Source organism: Oncorhynchus gorbuscha, linkage group LG13 (assembly GCF_021184085.1).
Source record: "Oncorhynchus gorbuscha isolate QuinsamMale2020 ecotype Even-year linkage group LG13, OgorEven_v1.0, whole genome shotgun sequence".
NCBI lineage: Eukaryota > Metazoa > Chordata > Actinopteri > Salmoniformes > Salmonidae > Oncorhynchus > Oncorhynchus gorbuscha.
In genome coordinates, this window is record NC_060185.1 from 59,263,949 (window position 1) to 59,289,060 (window position 25,112).

Consider the following 25,112-nt stretch of genomic DNA (forward strand, 5'->3'; position numbering starts at 1 on the left):
ACATGACAAGAGGAACCGATGATGCACGACCCAATTTTGAAATTGCACCTTGTGCATTCATTGTTTTATTTTGTTTAGACTACTGCAATGCTCTACTTTCCAGCTACCTGGTTAGAGCACTAAATGAACTTCAGTTAGTGCTAAACACGGCTCCTAGAATCTTGACTAGAACCAAACAATATGACTCCGGTGCTAGCCTCTGTACACTAGCTTTCTGTTAAGGCTAGGGCTCATTTCAAGGTTTTACTGCTGACCTTCAAAGCATTGCATGAGCTTGCTCCTATCCATCTTTCTGATTTGGTCCTGCCATACATACCTACACGTACGCTACGGTCACAAGACGCAGGCCTCCTAATTGTCCCTAGAATTTCTAAGCAAACAGCTGGAGGCAGGGCTTTCTCCAATAGAGCTCCATTTTTATGGAATTGTCTGCCTATCCTATCCATGTGAGAGATGCATACTTAGTCTCAACCTCTAAGTCTTTATTGAAGACCCATCTCTTCAGTAGGTCTTATGATTGAGTGTAGTCTGGCCCAGTATCTAGAGTGTTTCTCCTGTCTTATCCTGTGTGAATTTAAGTACACTCCCTCTAATCCTCTCTTTCTCTTCTCTCGGAGGACCTGAGCCCTAGGACCATGCCTCAAGACCTTGCTGTCCCCAGTCTACCTGGTCGTGCTGCTGCTCCAGTTTCAACTGTTCTGCCTGCGGCTATGGAACCCTGAACTGTTCACCGGACGTGCTACTCGCTACTGCACGTGCTGTCTAAAACTGAATGCTCGGATATGAAAAGCCAACTGACATTTACTCATGAGGTGCTGACCTGTTCCACCCTCTTAGAACCACTGATTATTATTTCACCCTGCTGGTCATCTATGAACGTGTGAACATCTTGGCCATGTACTGTTATAATCTCCACCCGGCACAGCCAGAAGAGGAATGGCCACCCCTCAGAGCCTGGTTCTTCTCTAAGTTTCTGCCTTTCTAGCGAGTTTTTCCTAGCTATCGTGCTTCTACATCTGCATTGCTTACCATTTGGGGTTTTAGGCTGGGTTTCTGTATAGCGCTTTGTGATATCAGTTGATTGATTGGAGGTCTAGCCTTATATTTTATTTTCTAATTTACAATTGAATAGAGAGCATTATATTCACTCAAATTCCCCTGCCTTCGGTTTCACTCTTGCAAGAGCCGGTATGCGGTTCTCAGTTTAATTTTTCCAGGTTTCCATTTTTTTAAAGCTTCGCTCTTTAAAAAAAAAAAAAAAAAAAAAAAAACTTTATTTTATAGAAAAAAAACAAAAGTGGATATTCTAAGTCCACAACAATGCTTAAACCACAGACCACTGAGGTCTGGGAAAAATAAAATCAATTTGATTTTTGGTTGCAGCTACCCTTTAATGCAAGTGCACACCAGCATGAGACCGTTGTTTGGTTAGCAATGTTTCTTTAGCGCTTATGTGATTGCAGTGTTTGCATCAATCCAGTGGCCAATTGTGTTGCAAATGATCATTTCATTCTGCCAGGCATAGGCTACTTTGTAGTTAACATTTAATTGAGAAGGTTTTTGGAAAAGCCTTTCCAACTATACTAGAAGGTTATGAATAGCATCATCGCTAAAGGCTACACAAAGTGGTGCATTTCTGTGCTGTTTCAAAAAGTTGCAGGAAAATACTAATCATTTTGTTGAAGTCTTATGATTAACTTGGGCAAATTCATGATCTTTCAAATGAATTCACAATACATATAGTTGATTTCCTACTAAGTTTTAATTTCTGGATTCCGCGATTCCATCTGCAGCGCTGACTTTATAGGGCACCCACAGGTGCCATATGCCTTGCCTGTAATTTTTTTTATTTTGAAAGCCCGATCCCAGGCTAAAGTAGAGCATCTTCATCAGAATGGGCAAGGGAAAGGTATCTTATGTAGAACAGGCCTGGAGGGAGACTATGGGTAACGGCAATGTCCCCATCACAACCAGCCACTCCAGCAGCAGAGTAGGGAGAAGCTGAGGAGAGAAGCTGGTAGGGAACCTGAGATTTATGCCTGGATTAATTACCAGGGACCCTTGTGAGCTGTCAAGTGCTCCTCCGCTACCCTGGCTCAACTCCAACTGGGTTGCTGTTTCCTTCTCCAATTAGCTGCCTACCTTCACTTCCTCTCCTACTCCACAGCAGTACAACACTGAACCTCATCGACCCTGCAGAGCTTCCTCAGAATAGGAGGACCCTGCCTTATTCAGATGAGTGTCACTGTGCAACAGGATGACCTTTCTTAGAAACACAGCTCAGTCCCTCGCAGTTATGACTAGCCCAACCCTGCCTCAAGGCTATACTACTCCTGATTAAATGCAGTGAAACTGAAGGCAAGGAAGCACTTCCCCCCCCCACTCCCTATGGTCTCTGGCCAGGCAGGATGGAATAGGCACTGCTGGCTGCCTGACTTAGCCTGGAGAGTCAGTCTTAACACTCTTTAGAGGTCCGTTGGGAAACCCAGACATCCCCGGAGATGGCCGCAGGTGTCGGTTCCACAGCTACATCACCATGGTTATGTAAACACAGCGGTTACACATTATTTCTTCATACAGAACAGAAAGCCATTCCTGAATAGCATTTCTGAACTATTTGGTCACAAAACAGAGGGAGAAGAGTCATATGGAAGGAATGTGGCTTATCAGTCAGTTTCCTGTGTAAGAGTGACTGCCTCTGGAACGCAGATATGCAGCCGCAATCGAGGATTCGGTCCAGATTTGAGAGGGTGCAGCAACACATCTGCCTAATGCTGATCTGAAGACTGCTGTGTGTGTGTGTGTGTGTGTGTGTGTGTGTGTGTGTGTGTGTGTGTGTGTGTGTGTGTGTGTGTGTGGTGTGTGTGGGGGGGAGGCATGGCTGAGAGGAGCTCATATGCACCCAATTTCCCACAAAATGTTGGGAACTTCTGGAGCAACCATTGCTACTTCATAAAGGCAGGCAGGTGTAATTCAGAAGCCATTTCTCAGGCTCAGGACCATGACTGAACACTTGCTACTGACACACATCTTGGTATCTCCATGGGAGTAGAAGGCTATTATAAAAAAGGCATGCAGACAACAAAGGGAACTTCATCTCCACCCCAAAGCCTCTTTACTTTCTCTATTCTCTCAAAAGTTGTTTTTGGCTTGGGGCGGAAAAATGATCCCCAACAATTGATTGCTTTGAATAAACAACACTGCAGTAATTCCATAATCTCCATTACTTAATCTCAATTTTTTTTCCCATGGCAGTACCAGAGTGGCTGGAATAATGTTAAAACTCTACTTCCTCATCACGGAAATTCAAATGAACATATTTTCAGTCAATACATGCATGGCGGAATGGAGTTAATTATTATGTTAGGTAATAACAACCAAAGACCATTATACCTTGACGTACAGGCTCCCTACCTCCAAGCATTCAGCCTTTAACCCATGCAGCAGGGTGAGTGAGGTTTTACAGTGCATTCGGAGAGTATTCAGACCCCTTTCCACATTTTGTTAAGTTACAGCCTTATTCTAAATAGTATTAAATCATCCCCCCCCCCCCAATCTACACACAATACCCCATAATGGACAAAGCAAGAACAGGTTTGAAAATGTTTGCTAATTTATAACAAACAAAAAAATTTATCACAAGAATTCAGACCCTTAACTCAGTACATTTAAGTACAGGCTCTAGCTGGGCCACTCAGACATTCAGACTTGTCCTGATCCACTCCTGAGTCGTCTTGGCTGTGTGGTTAGGGTCGTTGTCCTGTTGGAAGGTAAACCGTCGCCCCCGTCTGAGGTCCTGTGTGCTCTGGAGCAGGTTTTTAATCAAGGATCTCTTTACTTTGCTCTGTTCATCCTTCCCTCGATTCTGACTAGTCTCCCAGTGCCTGCCGCTGAAAAACATCCCGACAATATGATGCTGCCACCACAATGCTTCACCATAGGGATGGTGCCAGGTTTCTTCCAGACGTGACACTCGAAATTCTGGCCAAAGAGTTCAATCTTGGTTTCATCAGACCAGAGAATCTTGTTTCTCAGGCTGAGAGTTTGTTAGTGGTGCCAGGCCACTAACAAAAAGACCTGATTGGTGGAGTGCTGTACTTCTGGAAGATACTCCCATCTTATATATTACACACACCAAACATGCAAACATTTCTATAAACATGCTAACTTTGTCATTATGGGGTATTGTGTGTAGATTGATGAGGGAAAAATGTATACATTTTAGAATGAGGCTGTAATGTAACAAATTGTGGAAAAAGGGAAGGGGTCTGAATACTTTCAATGCTCTGCTCTCTTGGGTAAATAAATGAAACTAGCTCCAGTAGACAAATCATTTTGAGTGTGAACTATATAACTGTACTGTATTATATGGACCAGAATTACGCACATTATTCAAACCATGATAAAGCAGGGAGAAAACATGTGATTCTGTTGCAGAGTTAAGTATCAAATGAATTTGAAATCTATTTTTGTATAGTTAGTAGGCGGACGCATATACAGCACCAGTTAAGACTCTGGACACACATTCTTTTTTCTTTACTATGTTCTACATTATAGAATAATAGTGAAGACATCAAAACTATGAAATAAAATAAAGATTCATGTAGTAAAAAAAGAAGTTGAATCAAAATGTATTTCATATATGAAATTCTTCAAAATAGCAACCCTTTACCATGATGACACTCTTAACAGCTTAACAAGGTAATCATCTGGAATGCATTTCAATTAACAGGTGTACCTTGTTAAGTGAATTTGTGTAATTTCTTTCCTTCTAAATGCGTTTGAGCCAAACAGTTTGTTGTGTGACAAGGTAGGGGCTGACAAGGTAAAAGATCAGACCATCATTACCTTAAGGTCAGTCAATCCAGAACATTTTAAGAACTTGTAAAGTTTCTTCAAGTGCAGTCGCAAAAACCATCAAGCGCTGTGATGAAACTGGCTCTCATGAGGGCCAATACAAAAAAGGAAGACCCAGAGTTATCCTCTGCAGCAGAGCTAAGGTCAGAGTTACCAGTCAAAATAAATGCTTCAGAGTAAAAGTAACAGACATCAACTGTTCAGAGGAGACTGCCTGAATCAGGCCTTCATGGTCAGATTTCTGCAAAGAAACCACTACTAAAAGAACACCAATAAGAAGAGGCTTGGCTGGGTCAAGAAACACAAGCAATGGACATTAGACCGGTGGAAATCTGACCTTTGGTCTGATGAGTCAAATTTGTGAGACGCAGAGTATTTGAACGGATGATCTCTGCATGTGTGGTTCCCACCATGACGCATGGAGGTGGTGTTGTGATGGTGCTTTGCTGGTGACACCGTTGTGATTTATTTAGAATAAGGCACACTTAACCAGCATGGCTAACACATTCTGCAGCGATACGCCATCATCTGGTTTGCACGGGTTGGACAATTTGTATTTCAACAGGACAATGATCCAACATCTCCAGACGGTGTAAAGGCTATTTGACCAAGGAGGAGAGTGAAGGAGTGCTGCATCAGATGACCTCTTCCTCCTGGGGAAGGACTGCCCGTTCCATGATCTCGCCATCACGGTTGACAACTCCATTGTGTCCTCCTCCCAGAGCGCTAAGAACCTTGGCGTGATCCTGGACAACACCCTGTCGTTCTCAACCAACATCAAGGCGGTGGCCCGTTCCTGTAGGTTCATGCTCTACAACATCCGCAGAGTACGACCCTGCCTCACACAGGAAGCGGCGCAGGTCCTAATCCAGGCACTTGTCATCTCCCGTCTGGATTACTGCAACTCGCTGTTGGCTGGGCTCCCTGCCTGTGCCATTAAACCCCTTCAACTCATCCAGAACGCCGCAGCCCGTCTGGTGTTCAACCTTCCCAAGTTCTCTCACGTCACCCCGCTCCTCCGTTCTCTCCACTGGCTTCCAGTTGAAGCTCGCATCCGCTACAAGACCATGGTGCTTGCCTACGGAGCTGTGAGGGGAACGGCACCTCAGTACCTCCAGGCTCTGATCAGGCCCTACACCCAAACAAGGGCACTGCGTTCATCCACCTCTGGCCTGCTCGCCTCCCTACCACTGAGGAAGTACAGCTCCCGCTCAGCCCAGTCAAAACTGTTCGCTGCTCTGGCCCCCCAATGGTGGAACAAACTCCCTCACGACGCCAGGACAGCGGAGTCAATCACCACCTTCCGGAGACACCAGAAACCCCACCTCTTTTAGGAATACCTAGGATAGGATAAGTAATCCCTCTCACCCCCCCCTTTAAGATTTAGATGCACTATTGTAAAGTGACTGTCCCACTGGATGTCATAAGGTGAATGCACCAATTTGTAAGTCGCTCTGGATAAGAGCGTCTGCTAAATGACTTAAATGTAAATGTAATGACCTGGCCTCCACAATCACCCGACTTCAACTCAATTGACATGGTTTGGGATGAGTTGGACCACAGAGTGAAGTAAAAACAGCCAAGTGCTCAGCATATGTGGGACATCCTTCAAGACTGTTGGAAAAGCATTCCAAGTGAAGCTGGTTGAGAGAATGCCAATAGTGTGCAAAGCTGTCAAGACAAAGGGTGGCTACTTTGAAGAATCTAAAACACAGTTGAAGTCGGAAGTTTACATACGCCAAATAAAAGAAAAGTTTCACAATTCCTGACATTTAATCCTAGTAAAAATTCCCTTTCTTAGGTCAGTTATGATCACCACTTTATTTTAAGAATGTGACATGTCAGAATAATAGAGTGCATTATTTATTTCATCACATTTCCAGTGGGTCAGAAGTTTACATGCACTCAATTAGTATTTGGTAGCATTGCCTTTATTGTTTAAATTGGGTCAAACGTATTTGGTAGCCTTCCACAAGCTTCTCACAATAAGTTGGGTGAATTTTGGCCCATTCCTCCTGACAGAGCTGGTGTAACTGAGTCAGGTTTGTAGGCCTCCTTGCTTGCAAACACTTCTCAGTTCTGCCCACAAATCTTCTATGGGATTGAGGTTAGGGCTTTGTGATGGCCACTCCAATACCTTAAATTTGTTGTCCTTAAGCTATTTTGCCACAACTTTGGAAGTATGCTTGGGGTCATTGTCCATTTGGAAGACCCATTTGTGACCAAGCTTTAACTTCCTGACTGATGTCTTGAGATGTTGCTTCAATACATCCATAATGTTTTTACCTCATGATGCCATCTATTTTGTGAAGTGCACCAGTCCCTCCTGCAGCAAAGCACCCCCCCCCCCTCCCAACATGATGCTGCTACCCCCGCACTTCACGGTTGGGATGGTGTACGTCAGATTGCAAGCATCCCCCTTTTTCCTCCAAACATAACGATGGTCATTATGGCCAAACAGTTCCATTTTTGTTTCATCAGACCATTTCTCCAAAAATGTACGATCCCCATGTGCTGTTGCAAACCGTAGTCTGGCTTTTTTATGGCGGTTTTAGAGCAGTGGCTTCTTCCTTGCGGAGCTGCCTTTCAGGTTATGTCGATATAGGACTCGTTTTACTATGGATATAGATACTTTTGTACCCATTTCCTCCAGCATCTTGACACGGTCCTTTGCTGTTGTTTTCAGATTGATTTGCACTTCGCACCAAAGTGCATTCATCTCTAGGGGACAGAATGAGTCTCCTTCTTGAGTGGTAGGACGGCTGCGTGGTCCCATGGTGTTTATACTTGCGTACCATGTTTGTACAGATGAACTTTGTATCTTCAGGCGTTTGGAAATTGCTCCCAAGGATGAACCAGACCTGTGGAGATCTACAATAATTTTTCTGAAGTCTTAGCTGATTTATTTGGATTTACCCATGATGTCTAGCAAAGAGGCGCCAAGTTTGAAGGTAGGCCTTGAAATACATCCACAGGTACACCTCTAATTGACTCAAATGATGTCAATTAGCCTATCAGAAGCTTCTAAAGCCAGGACATCATTTTCTGGAATTTTCCAAGCGGTTTAAAAGGCACAGTCAACTTAGTGCATGTCAACTTCTGACCCAATGGAATTGTGATACAGTTAATTATAAGTGAAATAATCTGTCTGTAAACAATTTTGGGAAAAATTACTTGTGTCATGCACAAAGTAGATGTTCTAACAGACTTGCCAAAACTATAATTTTGGAGTAATGACTCCAACCTAAGTGTATGTAAACTTCCGACTTCAACTGTATATTTTATTTGTTTAACACTTTTGGTTACTACATGATTCCATGTGTTATTTCATAGATTTGATGGCTTCACTATTAAATTCTACAATGTAGAAAACGGTAAAAATAAATTAAACCCTTAATAAATTATTAGGCGTGTCCAAATTTGACTGGTACTGTATAACCTTCAGAATATTTCCCTTAATGTTATTAGCCTATCTCATCTCTCACGATTGTTGCTTCATTCCTTCCTCGCTTTCAACAGGTAAATTAAATAAGTTGTTGCCTTTATTTTCATCATTCTAATGACATCCTTGAATAATGCAGGACTAGATTCAGAAGGCTTTCACTTCTCTTCACGAAGATTGAATGGTTATGGGTCTGAATAAATAACTGCTATAGCCTACCACCATCGCGCATTCGCTCTTCTTTCAAACTACCTGTAAATTCTATTGGCTGCTGTATATAACATTTAGTAAACAAGAGCTTGCGTCCCTCTTTGAATAGTCTATTGGTATGAGAAATAAAACAAAAAAATATCACGTCCAGCAAACTATTCTAGTCTAGCTTTTCCTGCATGTGACCAAGAGCTAAGAAGTGCTTTTTAAGGGGAGAGGCCAGCGGAGCACCGGTGCTTGCATATTGCACAAGACACAGAGGCTATAAGTTAGAAGCTTAACCCATCATTAATTAGCTACATATAAGGCTAACACTGCATTGAAATGAGTTACCTGAAAGAGGTAGGCTAGGACATCTATATATATAGGACTATATTAATCAGGATTAGGATTATCACTGATTTAAAGCATTGATATTGGAGTGAAAACGTTGTTTTTAACCTGCAGCTGCAATTTAATAAAATAATCCTTACAATTAAAAAAATAAGTTGACCCCGAAAGCCAGATGGAGATGGGTAAATTAGACGTGAATTCGGTCTTTATAGTACTGTAGCATAGACAAGGCTGCAGCAAATTCATGCCTCCAGGTCACAAGAAAAAAAAGTTACGAGGTACAGTAGGTCTACATGCACTGTGAACTGTGCGCCATACTGAGATGGGCGGTCTGTCCCCACCCTGAGTGTTGATTCATCATGCAGAGGCAGTAGAGAAGCCAGATTTAGACATTGCATATAATTTAACACCATGCTGTTCATATAATGTATTATAATTTACTGGTTTCAAGCAGTTATTTATCCCGGGAAAAGGCAGTGGAAATCTCAATAATCGGTTTCCCGCGATTCAACCCCACTGTAGACATGCTGCCCCAAAAGAGGGATTGAATGTTAGCAAAAATCAGTTTTGTAGATCAGCAGCATGTTTCTCCGCTACATCGTAATGTTGGGTCAGCAGAGTGCAGCAGCAACTGATTCGGGAGGCTAATACAGTACCTAGCTAGATAGCCTTTGGTGGAAGCACAAAGCATTGTGTGTGCAGCACAATGTAGCTGGTTGGTTAGCAGCATCCCATTTGTTTTATATGAAATGTGACTGGCTCAGCTAGCAAGTTTATACTAGCTTTCAAGCACATTGACAATCTTGAGAATACTGCTTGTTGAAGTATAAAACTCCTTTGCTAGATATAAAATGTCGCGACTAAGATTTCTTCACCAAAAAAAAAAAAAAAAACATTGACAGAGTTATTGTTTTAGCTTAGATTAATTCAGACTGTTTAGAGGCAGAAGTTGGGTTCAGCAGATGATGTAACCTAGGTAATATTTTTTATATGTTATGACAACAAGCTGTGGCCAAACTACTTCTGATCTATCCCAATACTGTTTGCGAAATACGAGATAGCTCAGCGCAGGCAGAATCAACACGCTGACGCAAGACAATGGCCCAGAATAGAACATCTCTAGAGGGGAGAATAGGAGTGTCCTTACCTGTTCATTGATGGAGCTGTAGTCGGTGGTGGAAACGTCATCATCCTCCGAGTCAAAGAACTCCTCCTGATTCTCCAGCAGCTCCGCCAGAATGCGGCTAACTGACTCCTGCTCCTTCAGATCCTCCACGTCCGTGTCTAAACTAAGATTAGAAGATATGACCTCAGATCAGCTGTTGTCATAAACACACATCTGTGTCGGAACTACAATATACAGACAAGAAACGACCTTAGATCAGCTTTATCACTACCATCCCACCTTACAATAAAGTCACTCATTGCATATTTAAGTTTAACTTCAGTTTGAGTAATCTGACTCCACATCAGATGACTAAGAACTGGTGCTAGTAAGTACAAAGATTTTTTTAAAAATCATATTCAATAATTAGACTCTGGCATTGACAGAACAGCTGTTCTCTCCCTTAAGTCAACAGAACACGGCTGTTTTCAGAGCATTGGCCACAGACACTCTCATTTAGAAGATTCTCTTACTATTATTACGCAAAGCAACCCCTCACGTGGCTGCATACATGTCTAAGCTTGATCACCAGGGTGTGTTATATATTTCATGATATAAATGAACATGTTACCAAATATAATTTCTGTTCTATAAGCACTTATATAGCACCATCTCCTGTGAGAATTCCAGCAACGTGAGATTGCCATTATGCAGGTATGTACACGTAAAACAAAAGTGAACGCCAAGTACAAGTACTAAAGGCCTGTGGAGGTATGGGTGTATGGATAGGCGAGGTGCTGTGTTGTTGTTGGCCTTACTGGAAGATGTCTGGTCCGAATACCGCGGCGAGGGCACCGACGCTCCAGCTTTCCTCCTGGAGCGAGGCTACGCTGGACAGGAAGCGGCACAGGAAGCGCAGCAGGCTGTAGTTAACCTGAGGCAGCTGCTGGAGGAAGTACTTCATGTTGCGGGCGAGCTCTTCCTCGCTGCTGTAGTCTGGACAACACACAACAGGGGATTGGAGATAGATGGTGCCAAGGGAAAGAAAGTAGTAAGAGAGTCAGATGAGAGAGAGAGAAAATGGAAAAGATGGAGAAGGATGATGAAGATAGAAGGAATTATGTGTAGCGCCTGTATAGGGGGTACAGGTCAGACAAACAGAAACCGAGGAGGAGGATGAAGAGGTAGAAGACTGAAGAGGAGAATAATAATGATGAAAATGAGGATGACTAAGATGAGCTTACCTTGGTAGAGCTGCAGGATGTGGGACTGCATGCCTGCAGGGATGATGGGCTCTGGGAGCCCCTGCAGGAAGAGACGCAGCAGGCTGACGGCAGAGGCCAGGTCAGCCTCCTTCTCCAGGTCCACCTCCTCCCCAGAGTCATAGCGCTGCCGTAGCCACTCCACCCGCTCCGCGTTACCATTGACTAGGAACAGCCCCTCCAAATCCAGACGCCCTGAGAGCGACAGAGACAATCACTCGCTCTGTCTGCTGAACAGTTATATATGAATGACTCCTCTCTGTGAGCATATCCATAAGGACTGTGAGTACAGCTTTCACTTAGAGTAGAATGGCTACATTAATTTCTCAAACAGATTCCACACTGATTTTAGTACATTAAACTGATCAAGTTGAAGGCCTAATTTCTCAAATTTGACCATTTCCCAGATTTGTTCAGTTGTACTATAATTTGTGCAGTTGTACTAACAGCTCAATCACAGGGCATATTACATGTAAGGGAGGAAGGAATGTTATTTTTACCCACAATAGATTTGGTAAACGCAACCAAAAATTGAATTGCCATGGAAACGCGTGGGGGGGAAGGGCCATGGGGGAAAAGTCTCATTGCCCCTCAGCAAAATTTGCCTACATTTAGGCTATTGTTTATTTCACACTAGGTTGAGGTAAAAATCAGAAAACAATGCTTGTATGGATGTCAACCCCACCACATGCTCACGGCTGACTACCACCACCCATTTCTGTATGCTAGCTATGCTAACCAGCTTATACGAATGAGAGTTTGCATTTAGTGGGCACTTCTAAACCTGAAAAGGGACAACTTATAAACGCGGTGCAGTTAAAACAGCCAAATATCCAAATCGGATATACAAGTAAACATATTGTGGGCCTGTTACAATACATAAATCATGACGGATGAGGAATATCCACTGTGTTAGATCAGATTTGTTGAATGTGCGCCAATCTGGTCTGCATTCCATTGACTTCTTTACTACCACATCTATCCCATTCAATGTGTGTTGGTTGGTCGTGCAAGTGGCTTCCTGTTTCAAGATGCAGCGGCGAGGGGGTGATACTATACACAAGGAAGTCTCCCAACCAGGAAGAGCACACCATGTCATTCCGCAACTCTGTTTTCAGATCTGCAACTAGGATTTGTTCAAAGTGAGCTGCCTGGTTAAGGAAAACAGTGGGTGGGCGGAAGCTGTAAGGCAGAACACCCTGGTATGTGCCATGTACCCCCCCCCCTTCCCTCCATTCCCACCCTAACCCCACTGGGGCTACAGCAGCAGCTCGCTGGCCTGGGCCCCTGCTGCAGTTTACAGAGGTCTCATTAAGTCACAATTATGGCATCCCGTTCTGAGTGCAAACAGACAGATCAAAGTATTTTCAATGCCTGATTAACTTCTGGACTGCACAATTATCATTAATATGGCAGCAGGGGAATGAAAGGTGGTGTGTTTGGAGGGGGGGGGTGTATTACATAACCACCCAATGTCTGCTTGATGTCACATTCAGTTGACTGGAGATATACCTGGAGATAAATCAAGTTGAAACGAGGGAGGAAGTGAAAATCCCTGTCATTAAAATAAGAACGAAATAGATGTTTATGCCTCAGGAGTTGCAGCTTATGCCAGTGTTGGATTGACTAGCTCTTTTTCCCCCTGCACCAAAACTTTCAGTAGAAAGGAGTCTAAAATGTTACGCAATGGAGGAAGCACATCTTTTTGATCGCAGTGCATTTAGAGTTCAGCGTATCAAAGAGAGGATCTCTCCAAACAACATATTTGGTTTATCGTGATGCAACAAGTAATCTTGGTTGACTGAAACTGTTATTTTCTGCTCATCTTAAGCCACGCTAACTTGTTCAGCTTTTTAATTTTATTTAAACTAGGCAAGAACTAATTCTTACAATGACGGCCTAGCCCGGCCAAACCTTAACCCGGACGACGCCGGACCAGTTGTGCGTTGCCCTATGGGACTCCCAATCACGTCCGGTTGTGATACAGCCTGGAATCGAACCAGGGTCTGTGGTGGCTTAGACTGGGTGGGAAAACTGTCTCAAGGGCCACGTCGGGATTTCTAAATTCACAGACTTATTTTTCAGTCAAAATCAAGTTGCAACCCAGAAAAAGAGCAGTTATTTAAAAAAATATAGGTCCGTTACTACATAATTCCTATCTAGTTTCAGATATTCCATTGTGGCCTGGAGAACAAAAACGTTATACATAATTAACCTCCCCCCCAACCCCCAAAATATATTTTTACGTCCATGGGCCGTGGTTTGCACCCCCGTGGGCTAGGCTACATAGAACATGACCAGATTTTTACAAATTATAGAAATGCACATAATCATTTAATCTCTCTCTATACATCTATAAATCATCTCTGCTTTGATGTAGAACAAGTAGAAGCATCTCCAGTGGGGTTTCATACAAGAAGCTGAAATTATGACAGGTAAAAAGGTAATCTCTCTAAAGTACCTGGAGGAGCTGTCAAAACAAGCCACAACTATATAAAGCAAGACACCGTGGAAGAGTAATGGGATTTACTGAGCACGTAAAAAGATACTCTAAGGTAAATGTGATGCTCAAAGAGATTAATCATTTGCCAGAGAGAGAGTGCGCGTGTGTATTTTTTAGGTCCCATTCATGCAGCTCTCCTGTGTCACACTCAGTAGATAGGCAAACGCTAAATAAGTTATTAGACAAGGTCCGTTTGTTATCTAAGGAATACCTCTGCAGTTAGAAATGCAGTGCGTGTGTGCCACTCACCATGCTCCTCGATGTACTCTACGATGTGCCTGACCAGTAAGGGGACCTCCTGGCCTGGCTGGCCGCTCTGCTGCACCACATCTAGGGGAACCCCAAAAACCCTGGCTGGTGTCAGGGAGTCGCTGGGGGAAGGTGAGAGGCTCTTCCTCATCGCTTCCACAGCCGAGCTGTTTCCGAAGGTCTGGACACCCGCCAGAGCCAAACCACACAGAGGAGAGACAGATACACTGTTACAGGCTGTGCTCTCCAGCCGATATACATATACAAACACACACACACACACACACAAGGCAGACGGTGGGGCAGGTCCCAGCATTATACAGATGAAATCTGACTAAATCTAATCGGGCCCCGTCTGACCCTCCCTCCCTGCCTGTGTAGCCATCAGGCCCAGCAAAGCTCGGAGCAAGAGGGTTATGTAAGTATAGTGAGAGTCAACTGCAAGTGTGTCTGACAGCCATCAGAACAGGCATGTTTACAATGCTAACAGGAGCAGGTGCCTGGGCTTGGAGCATTTGAGCACTAGCTACGCTCCATTTCAGTGACAGACTTCAATGATCTGTGCCCTATTAGACAAACACACACTGACCAGCATATTACATCAATGTTAAATGTACAGAAATGGATTAGATTTTTAGGCTGCAATTTGACCTGTGTCTTGTGTATGTTGCTGTACTCACCGTTTAGCACTTAAAACACCCAGTAGTTCACCTTATCTTCAGCACCACTCACTAGCAGTGAATCAAATGGTCATCTATGGCTGCTTCAGGCTATGGCAAAAGATGAGCCTGTAGTTCCTCATTGACAGACCGCGAATCCTGATCAGGACTTCAGTAGCTAAGCTGCAGGGGAGAAAGGAACAAAAGTGTTGGAAAGAAGTTGCTTAGGTTCTGAAACTACAAGGCCACAATGACCACTTAATTGCCAAGAGCTGATCCAATTTAAAAACAGCAAAACATGCTTATTATAGGGCCTAACGAGTGGCGCAGTGGTCTAAGGCACTGCATTGCAGTTGCTAGCTGTACCACTAGAGATTCTGCTTCGAGTCCAGGCTCTATCGCAACTGGCCGCGACCGGGAGACCCATGGGGCGGCGCACAAGTGGCCCAGCATCGTCCGGGTTAAGGGAGGGTTTGGCCGGCAAGGGGTGTCCTTCTCCCATCGCGCTCTAGCGACTCCAGTGGGGGGCCGGGCGCATGCACATTGACACGGTTGCCAGGTGTGCAGTGCTTCCTCCGACATGTTGTGTGGCCGGCTTCCAGGTTAAGATGAAAATTGTGTCAAGAAGCAGTGCGGCTTGGTTGGGTCGTGTTTCGGAGGATGTAACAGGAGTTCCAGCGATGAGACAAGACTAACTACCAATTGGATACCATGAAAATTGGGGAGAAAAAAGGGGTAAATGGAAAAAAATACATGCTTATTATTACTGCATGTAGCCTAGTTCAAATGAAATGTAGTTCTACTAAACGCATTACATCATTTGGAAAAACACCAATATTTTCACCAGATATACAATAGTAGTGATGGGGCGGGGATCTATACAGTTACCCTCTGGATATTATTTGACAATATCGCAATATTATTTTCACTAGTTGGCTGTACCAAAACTCAAGTAATTCAAAGCTTATTGCCTATCTTTTTAAGTTAAGGAGCCAATTTGTTTTTCAGCACTTATTTCCACGACGGATCAAAACTTTTCTTGTGGCTTTCTTGTCCCTATGCAGAAGACATACACTACATAACCAAAAGTATGTGGACACCTGCTCGAACATCTCATTCCAAAATGATGGCATTAATATGGAGTTGTAGCATCAAAAGGGGAACCAACAGCCTCCACTCTTCTGGGAAGGCTTTCCACTAGATGTTGGAACATTGCTGCAGGGGACTTGCTTCCATTCAGCCACAAGAGTATTAGTAAGGTCAGGCACTGATGTTGGCGATTTGGCCTGGCTCACAGTCGGCATTCCAATTCATCCCAAAGGTGCTCGATGGGACTGAGGTCAGGGTTCTGTGCAGGCCAGTCAAGTTTTCCACACCGATCGGAAAACTATTTCTGTATGGACCTCGCTTTGTGCACGGGGGCATTGTCATGCTGAAACAGGAAAGGGCCTTCCCCAAAATGTTGCCACAAAGTCAGAAGCACAGAATCATCTAGAACATCATTGTATGCTGTACAGTTAAGATTTCCCTTCACTGGAACTAAGTGGCCTAGCTCCAACCATGAAAAACAGACCAGACCATTATTCATCTTCTACCTAACTTTACAGTTGGCACTACGCAGTCGGGCAGGTAGCGTTCTCCTAGCATCCACTAAACCCAGCAGATTAGTCCGTCAGACTGCCATATGGTGAAATGTGATTCATCACTCCAGAGAACACGTTTCCACTACTCCAGAGTCCAATGGGGGCAAAGCTTTACACCACTCCAGTCGCCGCTTAGCTTTGTGCATGGTGATCTTAGACTTGTGTGCGGCTGCTCGGCCATGGAAACCCATTTCATGAAGCGACAGGCAGTTTGGAACTCAGAAGTGAGTATTACAAAAGATGACTAACGATTGTTGGTCCTAGATGTTTCCACATCACAATAACAGTGCTTACAGTTGACCGGGGAAGCTCTAGCAGGGCGGACATAGGATGAAATGACTTGTTGGAAAGGTGGCATCCTATGACGGTGCCACATTGAAGGTCACTGAGCTCTTCAGTAAGTCCATTCTACTGCCAATGTTTATCTATGGAGATTGCGTGGCAGTGTGTTCCATTATATACGCCTGTCAACAACGAATGTGGCTCAAATAGCCGAATCCAGTAATTTGAAGGGGTGTCCACATACAGTCGTGGCCAAAAGTTGAGAATGACACAAGTTTGCTGCACCACTGTCTTTAGATATTTTTGTCAGATGTTACTATGGAATACTGAAGTATAATAAGTATAATTAATCATTTCCTAAGTGTCAAAGGCTTTTATTGACAATTACATAAAGTTGATGCAAAGAGCCAATATTTGCAGTGTTGACCCTTATTTTTCAAGACCTTTGCAATCCGCTCTGGCATGCTGTCACTGGGCCACATCTTGACTGATGGCAGCCTATTCTTGCATAATCAATGCTTGGAGCTTGTCAGAATTTGTGGGGTTTTGTTTGTCCACCCTCTTGGGAATTGACCACAAGTTCTCAATGGGATTAAGGTCTGGGGAGTTTCCTGGCCATGGACCCAAAATATCGATGTTTTGTTCCCCGAGCCACTTAGTTATCACTTTTGCCTTATGGCAATGTACTCCATCATGCTGGAAAAGGTATTGTTCGTCACCAAACTGTTCCTGGATGGTTGGGAGAAGTTGCTCTCGGAGGATGTGTTTGAACCATTCTTGTTTTCTGGGGATTCAGTTCATTTGCATGGAAAAGAGGGACTTTGCAATTAATTGCAATTCATCTGATCACTTAATAACATTCTTGCGTATATGCAAATTGCCATCATACAAACCGAGGCAGTCAACTTTGTGAAAAATGTGTATTGTGTCATTCTCAAAACTTTTGGCCAAGACTACATACAAAATTATGTTGAGCAATATGTTTGGAACTTCGAAATGCAGTATAAAACTGCAATACATATCATATCGGCCCCTAAATATCGTGATAATATATTGTGAGGTCCCTGGCAATTCCCAGCCCTATACAATACATGAAGATATTCAAATGATCCCACAGAAAGCTTACAGTGTTGGCATGCTAGAGAATACCTTAATACAGACATTTCATCCAGAAGCTATCCACATGCATGTGGTGTGAGAGACATGACAGCTATGTTAGAGCCCAGTGGTGCAAGGATTCTTCCAAATTAGGCTAGTGTAAGCTAGATGGTGGAACTTGAAGCTGTGCTTACTGGCCTGTCATGGCCTCCCAAATGAGTCCACCAGCTCAGGAATCATAAAGAAAAACAAAGTTGCGAAAACTAACCAGCTGCCAATGCCTGTTGGCTAAGTAAGGGAGTTGCCTTCTCAAGGGAGAGAGTGGGGTGTTAAAATATTAACAGACTAGACTGTACTTATGAATGTAGCGTCGATAACTGCACTGTGCAGTAATGTCTTTATAAGACCGATCTATGAGTCATAAATTAGGCTAGCTTCACACTAAAAACGGTTCAATGCAGATGTTTTTCTTTATCCTGTTTGGGATAGGGGGCAGCATTTTCACTTATGGATGAAAAGCGTACCCAGAGTAAACTGCCTCCTACTCAGTCCCAGATGCTAATATATGCATATTATTAGTAGTATTGGATAAAAAACACTGAAGTTTCTAAAACTGTTTGAATGATGTCTGTGAGTATAACAGAACTCATATGGCAGGCAAAAACCTGAGACAAATCCAACCAGGAAGTGGGAAATCTGAGGTTTGTAGTTTTTCAAAGCTTGGCCTACCGAATACTGTCTATGGGGTCAAATTACACTTCAAGGCTTCCACTAGATGTCAACAGTCTTTAGAAACTTGTTTCAGGCTTCTACTATAAAGGAGGGGGGAATGGGAGCTCTTTGAGTCAGTGGTCTGGCAGAGTGTCACAGACTTTTGACGCGCGATCACGAGAGAGGGAGCTCTCATTCCATTGCTTTTCTACAGACAATGGAATTATCCGGTTGGAACATTTTTTAAGTTTTATGTTAAAAACATCCTAAAGATTGATTCCATACACCGTTTGACATGTTTCTACGAACTGTAAAGGAACTTTGACTGACTGGACCTTGTGCTCGCGCCTCATAAAGATGGATTACTGGGCTGAACACGCTAACAAGTGGCTATTTAGACATAAATGGACTATATGGAACAAATCAAACATTTATTGTCGAACTGGGACTCCATGGAGTGCATTCTGATGAAGATCAAAGGTAAGTGAATATTTATAATGCTATTTCTGACTTCTGTTGACTCCAACACAGCAGATATTCATTTGGCTGCATTGGGCTCTGAGCACCATACTCAGACTATGCTTTTTCCGTAAAGTTTTTTTGAAATCTGACACAGCAGTTGCATTAAGGAGAAGTATATATTTTATCAATGTTTATTGAGTATTTCTGGGATTTGATGTGCCCATCTGCAAAATCACCGGATCTTTTGGAAGCAAAATACTACTGCACTTAACGTGCCAATGTAAACAGCTTTTTGGATACAAATATGCACATTATCGAACACTTGTGAACTTGTTAATGTGTGAAAGTTACATATTTCCCAAAAATATTTTTTAATTTCGCGGGCTGCCCTTTCAGCGGAATGTTTAAGGGGTGCCGCTAGCAGAACCCCTAGCCATAAGTTCTTAACATCATAATTTCTGGGTAACAATTAAGTACCTTACTGTGATTAATTTAAAACAAAGTGGTCAAAAAGAAACAAAAATAGCCTATTAGCAAAGGTTTGGAACTCTTAGTCTTATTGAGAGCACTAATTTACCACCCCATGATGTCACCAGGAAGGTCAAGACTCGATCCCACCAAAACAGGCTGAAATTTCAGGCTGTCTTTTCAAAAAAGCTCTTAGAGTAAAAAGGAATTATCAGCATTCAAAATTGTACAGTATTATTCCAACTACATAGTGTGGAAATATATATAAAACACAGAAGAAAAAAATATGTATTCAGGTTGATGACTGCACTGGGCCTTTAAGAAACACAAATGAAGTACCCACTCCCAGCTCGAGACACTGCTTCATGGTGCGACGGTCATTCTCACCTTCCAAAGGGATGCGATTAGACGTCATGCTACTATATTTTCCGTGTTCTGACCCAGGCTGCACAATTCCTGTGCACACGCCCACATAAATCAGAGGATTGTTTCAAATTCATCGCACTATGAAAATGGAATTTCTTATCATGGAGTCAGTCCTTGCCACCCACCATGTTCCGCAACAAATGACCTACATTCAATATGAAAGTCATTTCTACAAGATGACGATAAATCGCTTGCCCCTGGCCTCTTTTTGGTGGAAAACTCAAAAGAAACCCTCTTGTTCTGTACATGAAACTAGTGCAGCTCCTCAATTACTTTGCATCCCTCTTGACAAAGGGCTCTTTTGTGCTCATGAGAAGCCCTACTTCTGTCTTTACCAACCACTTAATTTCACTGCCTTGTTGAGTGTCTGCATCACAAAATACCACACTATTCCCTATGTAGTGGACTTCTTTTGATCAGGGACTATAGGGTTGTGCACTATATAAGGTGCGCTTTGAGATGCACCCTTTGTCACCAGCCACTCAATGTGGTCTTTTTACAACATACCATTTCCAGTACAATCTCCAATAAGCATGGTCTTCTTAATCAGATTGCTTTGAATTAGGCGAGGGTCACAGACAGACTTGATATAATAGGAAGATGGGCACAACGGGTACAGAGCAAGGACAAAATGTTCCCAAATCCCCCTGTACTTGGCTTTCTGGACAGAATGGGCCAGTCTATCTTAATCCCACATATCATGCGTGACAATCTTTTCATCCACAATGTCAGCCATTGTTAGGGGAGGGAGAGGAGCCCAGACAGAACAATCAGTCAATGAGGTGGTGCATTGTTCCTGTTCGGTTCTGCATTTCATCTGCCAAGCCTAGCAGCAGTCCTCTCACTTATGCTTTTCTTTTTCAACAATTAAATCACCAGCAATGATCATGACATATCCGCAATTTCCTAAATCTTTCCACTTAATCTGCATAAATCCTGGGAGTTTGAAAGGTTATGGTTATTGGAGAAGCTTGCATGACTCCATTGGGACTTGAGTTCCCTTACATTACTCTGAAAGAGAGGTCTGCGAAGGACTGATTTACTCAACCGCCCGCCTGCACCCCCCGGCTTACTGTCTGACTCCCACCCGCTACCGCAAGAACTGGTCCACAATGTTAATTTAGACATGTGAAGCAGCTCACTTGGCAGCAATGGTCACTGCCATTTTGTGCCCTATAGGCAATATTAAAATGTGCAAAAATAACCTACCGAATATAGTGGCAAGAGAAAGTATGTGAACCCTTTGGAAATACCTGGATTTCTGAATAAATTGGTCATAAAATTTGATTGGATCTTCATGTAGGTCACAACAATAGACACAGTTTGCTTAAACTAACAAACAATTACGTTTTCATGTCTTTATAGAACACACCATGTAAACATTTACAGTGCAAGGTGGGGAAGGTATGTGAACCCTTGGATTTAATAACTGGTTGACCCTCTGGCAGCAATAACCTCAACCAAATGTTTTCCGTAGTTGCAGATCAGACCTGCACAATGTTCAGGAGGAATTTTGGACCATTCCTCTTCACAAAACTGCTTCAGTTCAGCAATATCCTTAGGATGTCTGGTGTAAACTGCTCTCTTGAGGTCATGCCACAGCAACTCAAATTGGGTTAAGGTCAGGACTGACTGGGCCACTCCAGAAGGCGGATTGTCTTCTGTTGAAGCCATTCTGTTGTTGATTTACTTCTGTGTTTTGGGTCGTTGTCCTGTTGCATCACCCAACTTCTGTTGAGCTTCAATTGGTGGACAGAAAGCCTAACATGCTCCTGCAAAAAGTATAGATAAACTTGGGAATTCATTTTTCCGTCAATGATAGCAAGCTGTCCAGGCACTGAGGGAGCCCCAAACCATGATGCTCCCTCCACCATACTTTACAGTTGGGATGAGGTTTTTATGTTAGTGTGCGGTGCCTTTTTTTCTATTCAGTGTTGTGTTCCTTCCAAACAACTAAACTGTAGTTTCATCTGTCCACAGAATATTTTGCCAGTAGCGTTGTGGAAAATCCAGGTGCACTTTTGCAAACTTCCGACATGCAGCATTGTTTTTTTTGACAGCAGTGTCTTCTTCCGTGGTGTCCTCCAATGAACACCATTATTGTTTAGTGTTTTACGTATCGTAGACTCGTCAGTGATGTTAGCATGTTCCAGAGATTTCTGTAAGTCTTTAATAACTGACACTCTAGGATTCTTCTTAACCTCATTGAGCATTCTGCGCTGTGCTCTTGCAGTCATCTTTGCAGGACGTCCACTCCTAGGGAGAGTAGCAACAGTTCTGAACTTTCTCCATTTATAGACAATTTATCTTAATTTGTCTTGACTTATGAACGTCAATGCTTTTAGAGCTACTTTTGTAACCCTTTCCAGCTTTATTCAAGTCAACCATTCTTAATTTTAGGTCTTCTGAGATCTCTTTTGTTCGAGGCATGGTTCACATTGGGCAATGCTTCTTGTGAAAAGCAAACTCAAATTGTGAATGTTTTATAGGGCAAGGCAGCTCTAACCAACATCTCCAATCTGGTCTCATTGATTGGACTCCAGGTTAGCCGACTCCTAACTCCAATTAGCTTTTGGAGAAACTATGTGTGTTTATTGTTGTGACTTAGATGAAGATCAGATCAAATTTGATGACCAATTTATGTAGAAATCCAGGTAATTCAATGGGTTCACATACCTTTTCTTGCCACTGAAGGTTAAATTACCATTCGTTTTCCAAACAGTTTTTCGATTTAATTAAAAATATTGCGATATGCCTGGCTAGGTTTCTCCGCTTTTCACTGACAGTCGCAACTCAACAATCATCTATTTGGTATTTGCCGTGCGCTCAGCTCAAATTGCGTGCCTTTCCGACTGTAGGTTGTGAGATTTTACCTTTTAAAGATGCTAAATGATCCTCTGTGGCCAAATCATGCTTTCTGGTGTATTAGCCTATTTTGAATGATTTTATTTATGTATAGACCGGAGTAAGCTAATTAGGCTATATAATTTTGCCAATTTAATTACATTTACACAGACAAAATATATAAAACAAAAAAATTGGGTTGTGGATCAGAAAAACAGTCAGTATCTGGTGTGACCACCATTTGCCTCATGCAGCGCAACACATCTCCTTCATATAGGGTTTATTGTGGCCATTGTAATGTTGTCACATGCCTCTATGGCTGTGCAGAGTTGCTGGATATTGGCGGGAACTGGAACACTGTCGTACATGTCGACCCAGAGCATCCCAAACATGCTTAAAGGGTGACATATCTGGTGAGTGTGCAGGCTATAGCAGAACTGGATCATTTTCAGCTTCCAGGAACTGTGTACAGATCCTTGTGACGTGGGGCCGTGCATTGTCATGCTGAAACATGAGGTGATGGCGGTGGATAAGTGGCACAAGAATGGGCCTCAGGATTTCACAAGTTCTCTCTGTGATGGTTTCTCACAGTTTGTGCATAAATTCATCAGTTACGCAAATCCACAGTTTCATCAGCTGTCTGGGTGGCTGGTCTCAGACGATCCCACAGTTGAAAAAGACATGTGGAGGTCCTGGGCTGGCATGGTTACCCGTGGTCTGAGGTTGAGGCCGGTTGGACATATTGTGCCAGATTCTCTAGAAAGGTCATTGGCGGCGGCTTATGGTAAAGAAATTAACATTCAATTCTCTGGCAACATCTCTGGTGGACATTCCTGCAGTAAGAATACAAATCGCATGCTTCCTCAAAACTTGAGACATCTGTGGCATGGTGTTGTGACAACTGCATATTTTAGCGTGGCCTTTGATTGTCCTCAGCACAATGATCATGCTGTTTAGTATGCTACACCTGTCAAGTGGAGGGATTGTCTTAGCAAAGGCGAAATGTTCACCAACAGGAATGTAAACAAATTTTTACACAACATTTGAGAGAAAAACGCTGTGTGTGTGGAACATTTCTGGGATCTTTTATTTCAGCTCATGAAACCAACACTTGTTGGGTTCATATTTTTTGTTCAGTATACTTTGGAGAAAGCTTAGCTTCCTCTAGCCTTATAACCTCACCACCTATGTATTCCATCTTTGAAATTGTTAATTAGAATTTGGTAAAAATGACATGCCGTTGCATCGGAGTTGCATGTTCTGTTAAGATAAACTATAATGTGATTTCTGCATTCTGAGAACCGTGGGTGGACACCCTAATCAGGTTACACAACCAATACATATTGGTTCAGTAAATTTCTTAAATGTTTGGTCAATTTTAATGCTGACTGTCAAGTTTCTGTCACCACATTTTCCTAACAGAAACCCTGCATTCTAGTAAACTACAGCCTACATCATATTTATTAAGTACATTTCCTTGGAGGAACTGCCCCATGCATAGGCAGCCTACTCTCCTTCATTGAGACCGGACATACGAGGCCTACTTAATCTTGCATGCACGTATGCCCAACTAGGGGAGGAGAAGTAGGCTACTTAACTTGAAGAGAATTGAAAGTGTGAATGCAACAAATGTTTAATTTTTATAGAGCGTTTCAGCGGCAGTGTGTTGAAAGCAAGTAGAGAGCTCAATGGAGACTATGTATTCCAACTAAAAACACAAGTAATTGACTTTCACCTCGACAGACTTTCTACTGTAGGTCTGAGGTGACTGCCTCACCTAACCTCTAATGGCGTCTGCATGCTTCCCATCCAAAACAGTTCGGAACAGTTTGTGTGTATATTACCACAAACATTTTGGTCTTCGGCAAAGGGGTTTTTCGGCTGATCGTGGACACTACATTTTCCGAAGCAAGCTAAAATTCATTAGCCAAAGGTCATTGGTTAACAGTAGGGATTCTTCAATAAATGTTTGATTCAACCTTTATTTAACTAGGCAAGTCAATTAAGAACAAATTCTTATTTACAATGACAGCCTACCCTTGCCAAACCATCGGGTGATTCAATGATAGTTGTCATGCACATTTTCTCACTTCCAAATTACTGCACCAAACATCTAAGAGGTAAAGTTGCGCAACTAAGCAAAAACTGCTAAATTAATGACAGATTTCTTGAGCTATCTTAGATTCATTCTGACTATTTTGAGGGAGTGTATACTGGCTACGGCGTCTCAAGATGGAAAAACAGTACCATTTGACACTTTTCTCTCGTTTTTCAAGCGAATGTCTTAAGGGAGTATGCGAGCACACTCGTTCAGTTAGGTGCCAGCCAAAATGAAGCATGTGGAAGCCTTAAGTGACACTGGCAAGTAAGATAATAGGAGAGGTAGATATATTGACACCACTGAGAAACAGATTTCACAACAGGGCAGTCTGATATCGACTGAAGGGAAGAAGGAAAAGGATATAGGCTAGGAGCAGACAGAGACAACATCTGCAGAGTCAACACTACCTCTGAGTTGAACCTAATGCAAGACCTGAGGTTGAACTCATTGACCTTAA

The 25,112-nt window shown here is 42.9% G+C and overlaps 1 protein-coding gene across 3 annotated transcripts in view; it reads right to left on the reverse strand.

The window, feature by feature from the left end:
* LOC123993216 (protein FAM13B-like) overlaps positions 1–25,112 on the reverse strand; it is an 85,829-nt gene that overhangs the window by 54,500 nt on the left and 6,217 nt on the right. For all 3 annotated transcript variants that reach the window (XM_046295115.1, XM_046295116.1, XM_046295114.1), the window contains exons 2-6: positions 14,642–14,803; positions 13,962–14,142; positions 11,192–11,404; positions 10,766–10,943; positions 9,990–10,131 (exon numbers count right to left, since the gene is read on the reverse strand). In XM_046295115.1, the coding sequence (XP_046151071.1) occupies positions 9,990–10,131; positions 10,766–10,943; positions 11,192–11,404; positions 13,962–14,112 (684 nt within the window). In that variant the 5' untranslated portion in view covers positions 14,113–14,142; positions 14,642–14,803. The remainder of the gene's footprint in view (positions 1–9,989; positions 10,132–10,765; positions 10,944–11,191; positions 11,405–13,961; positions 14,143–14,641; positions 14,804–25,112) is intronic.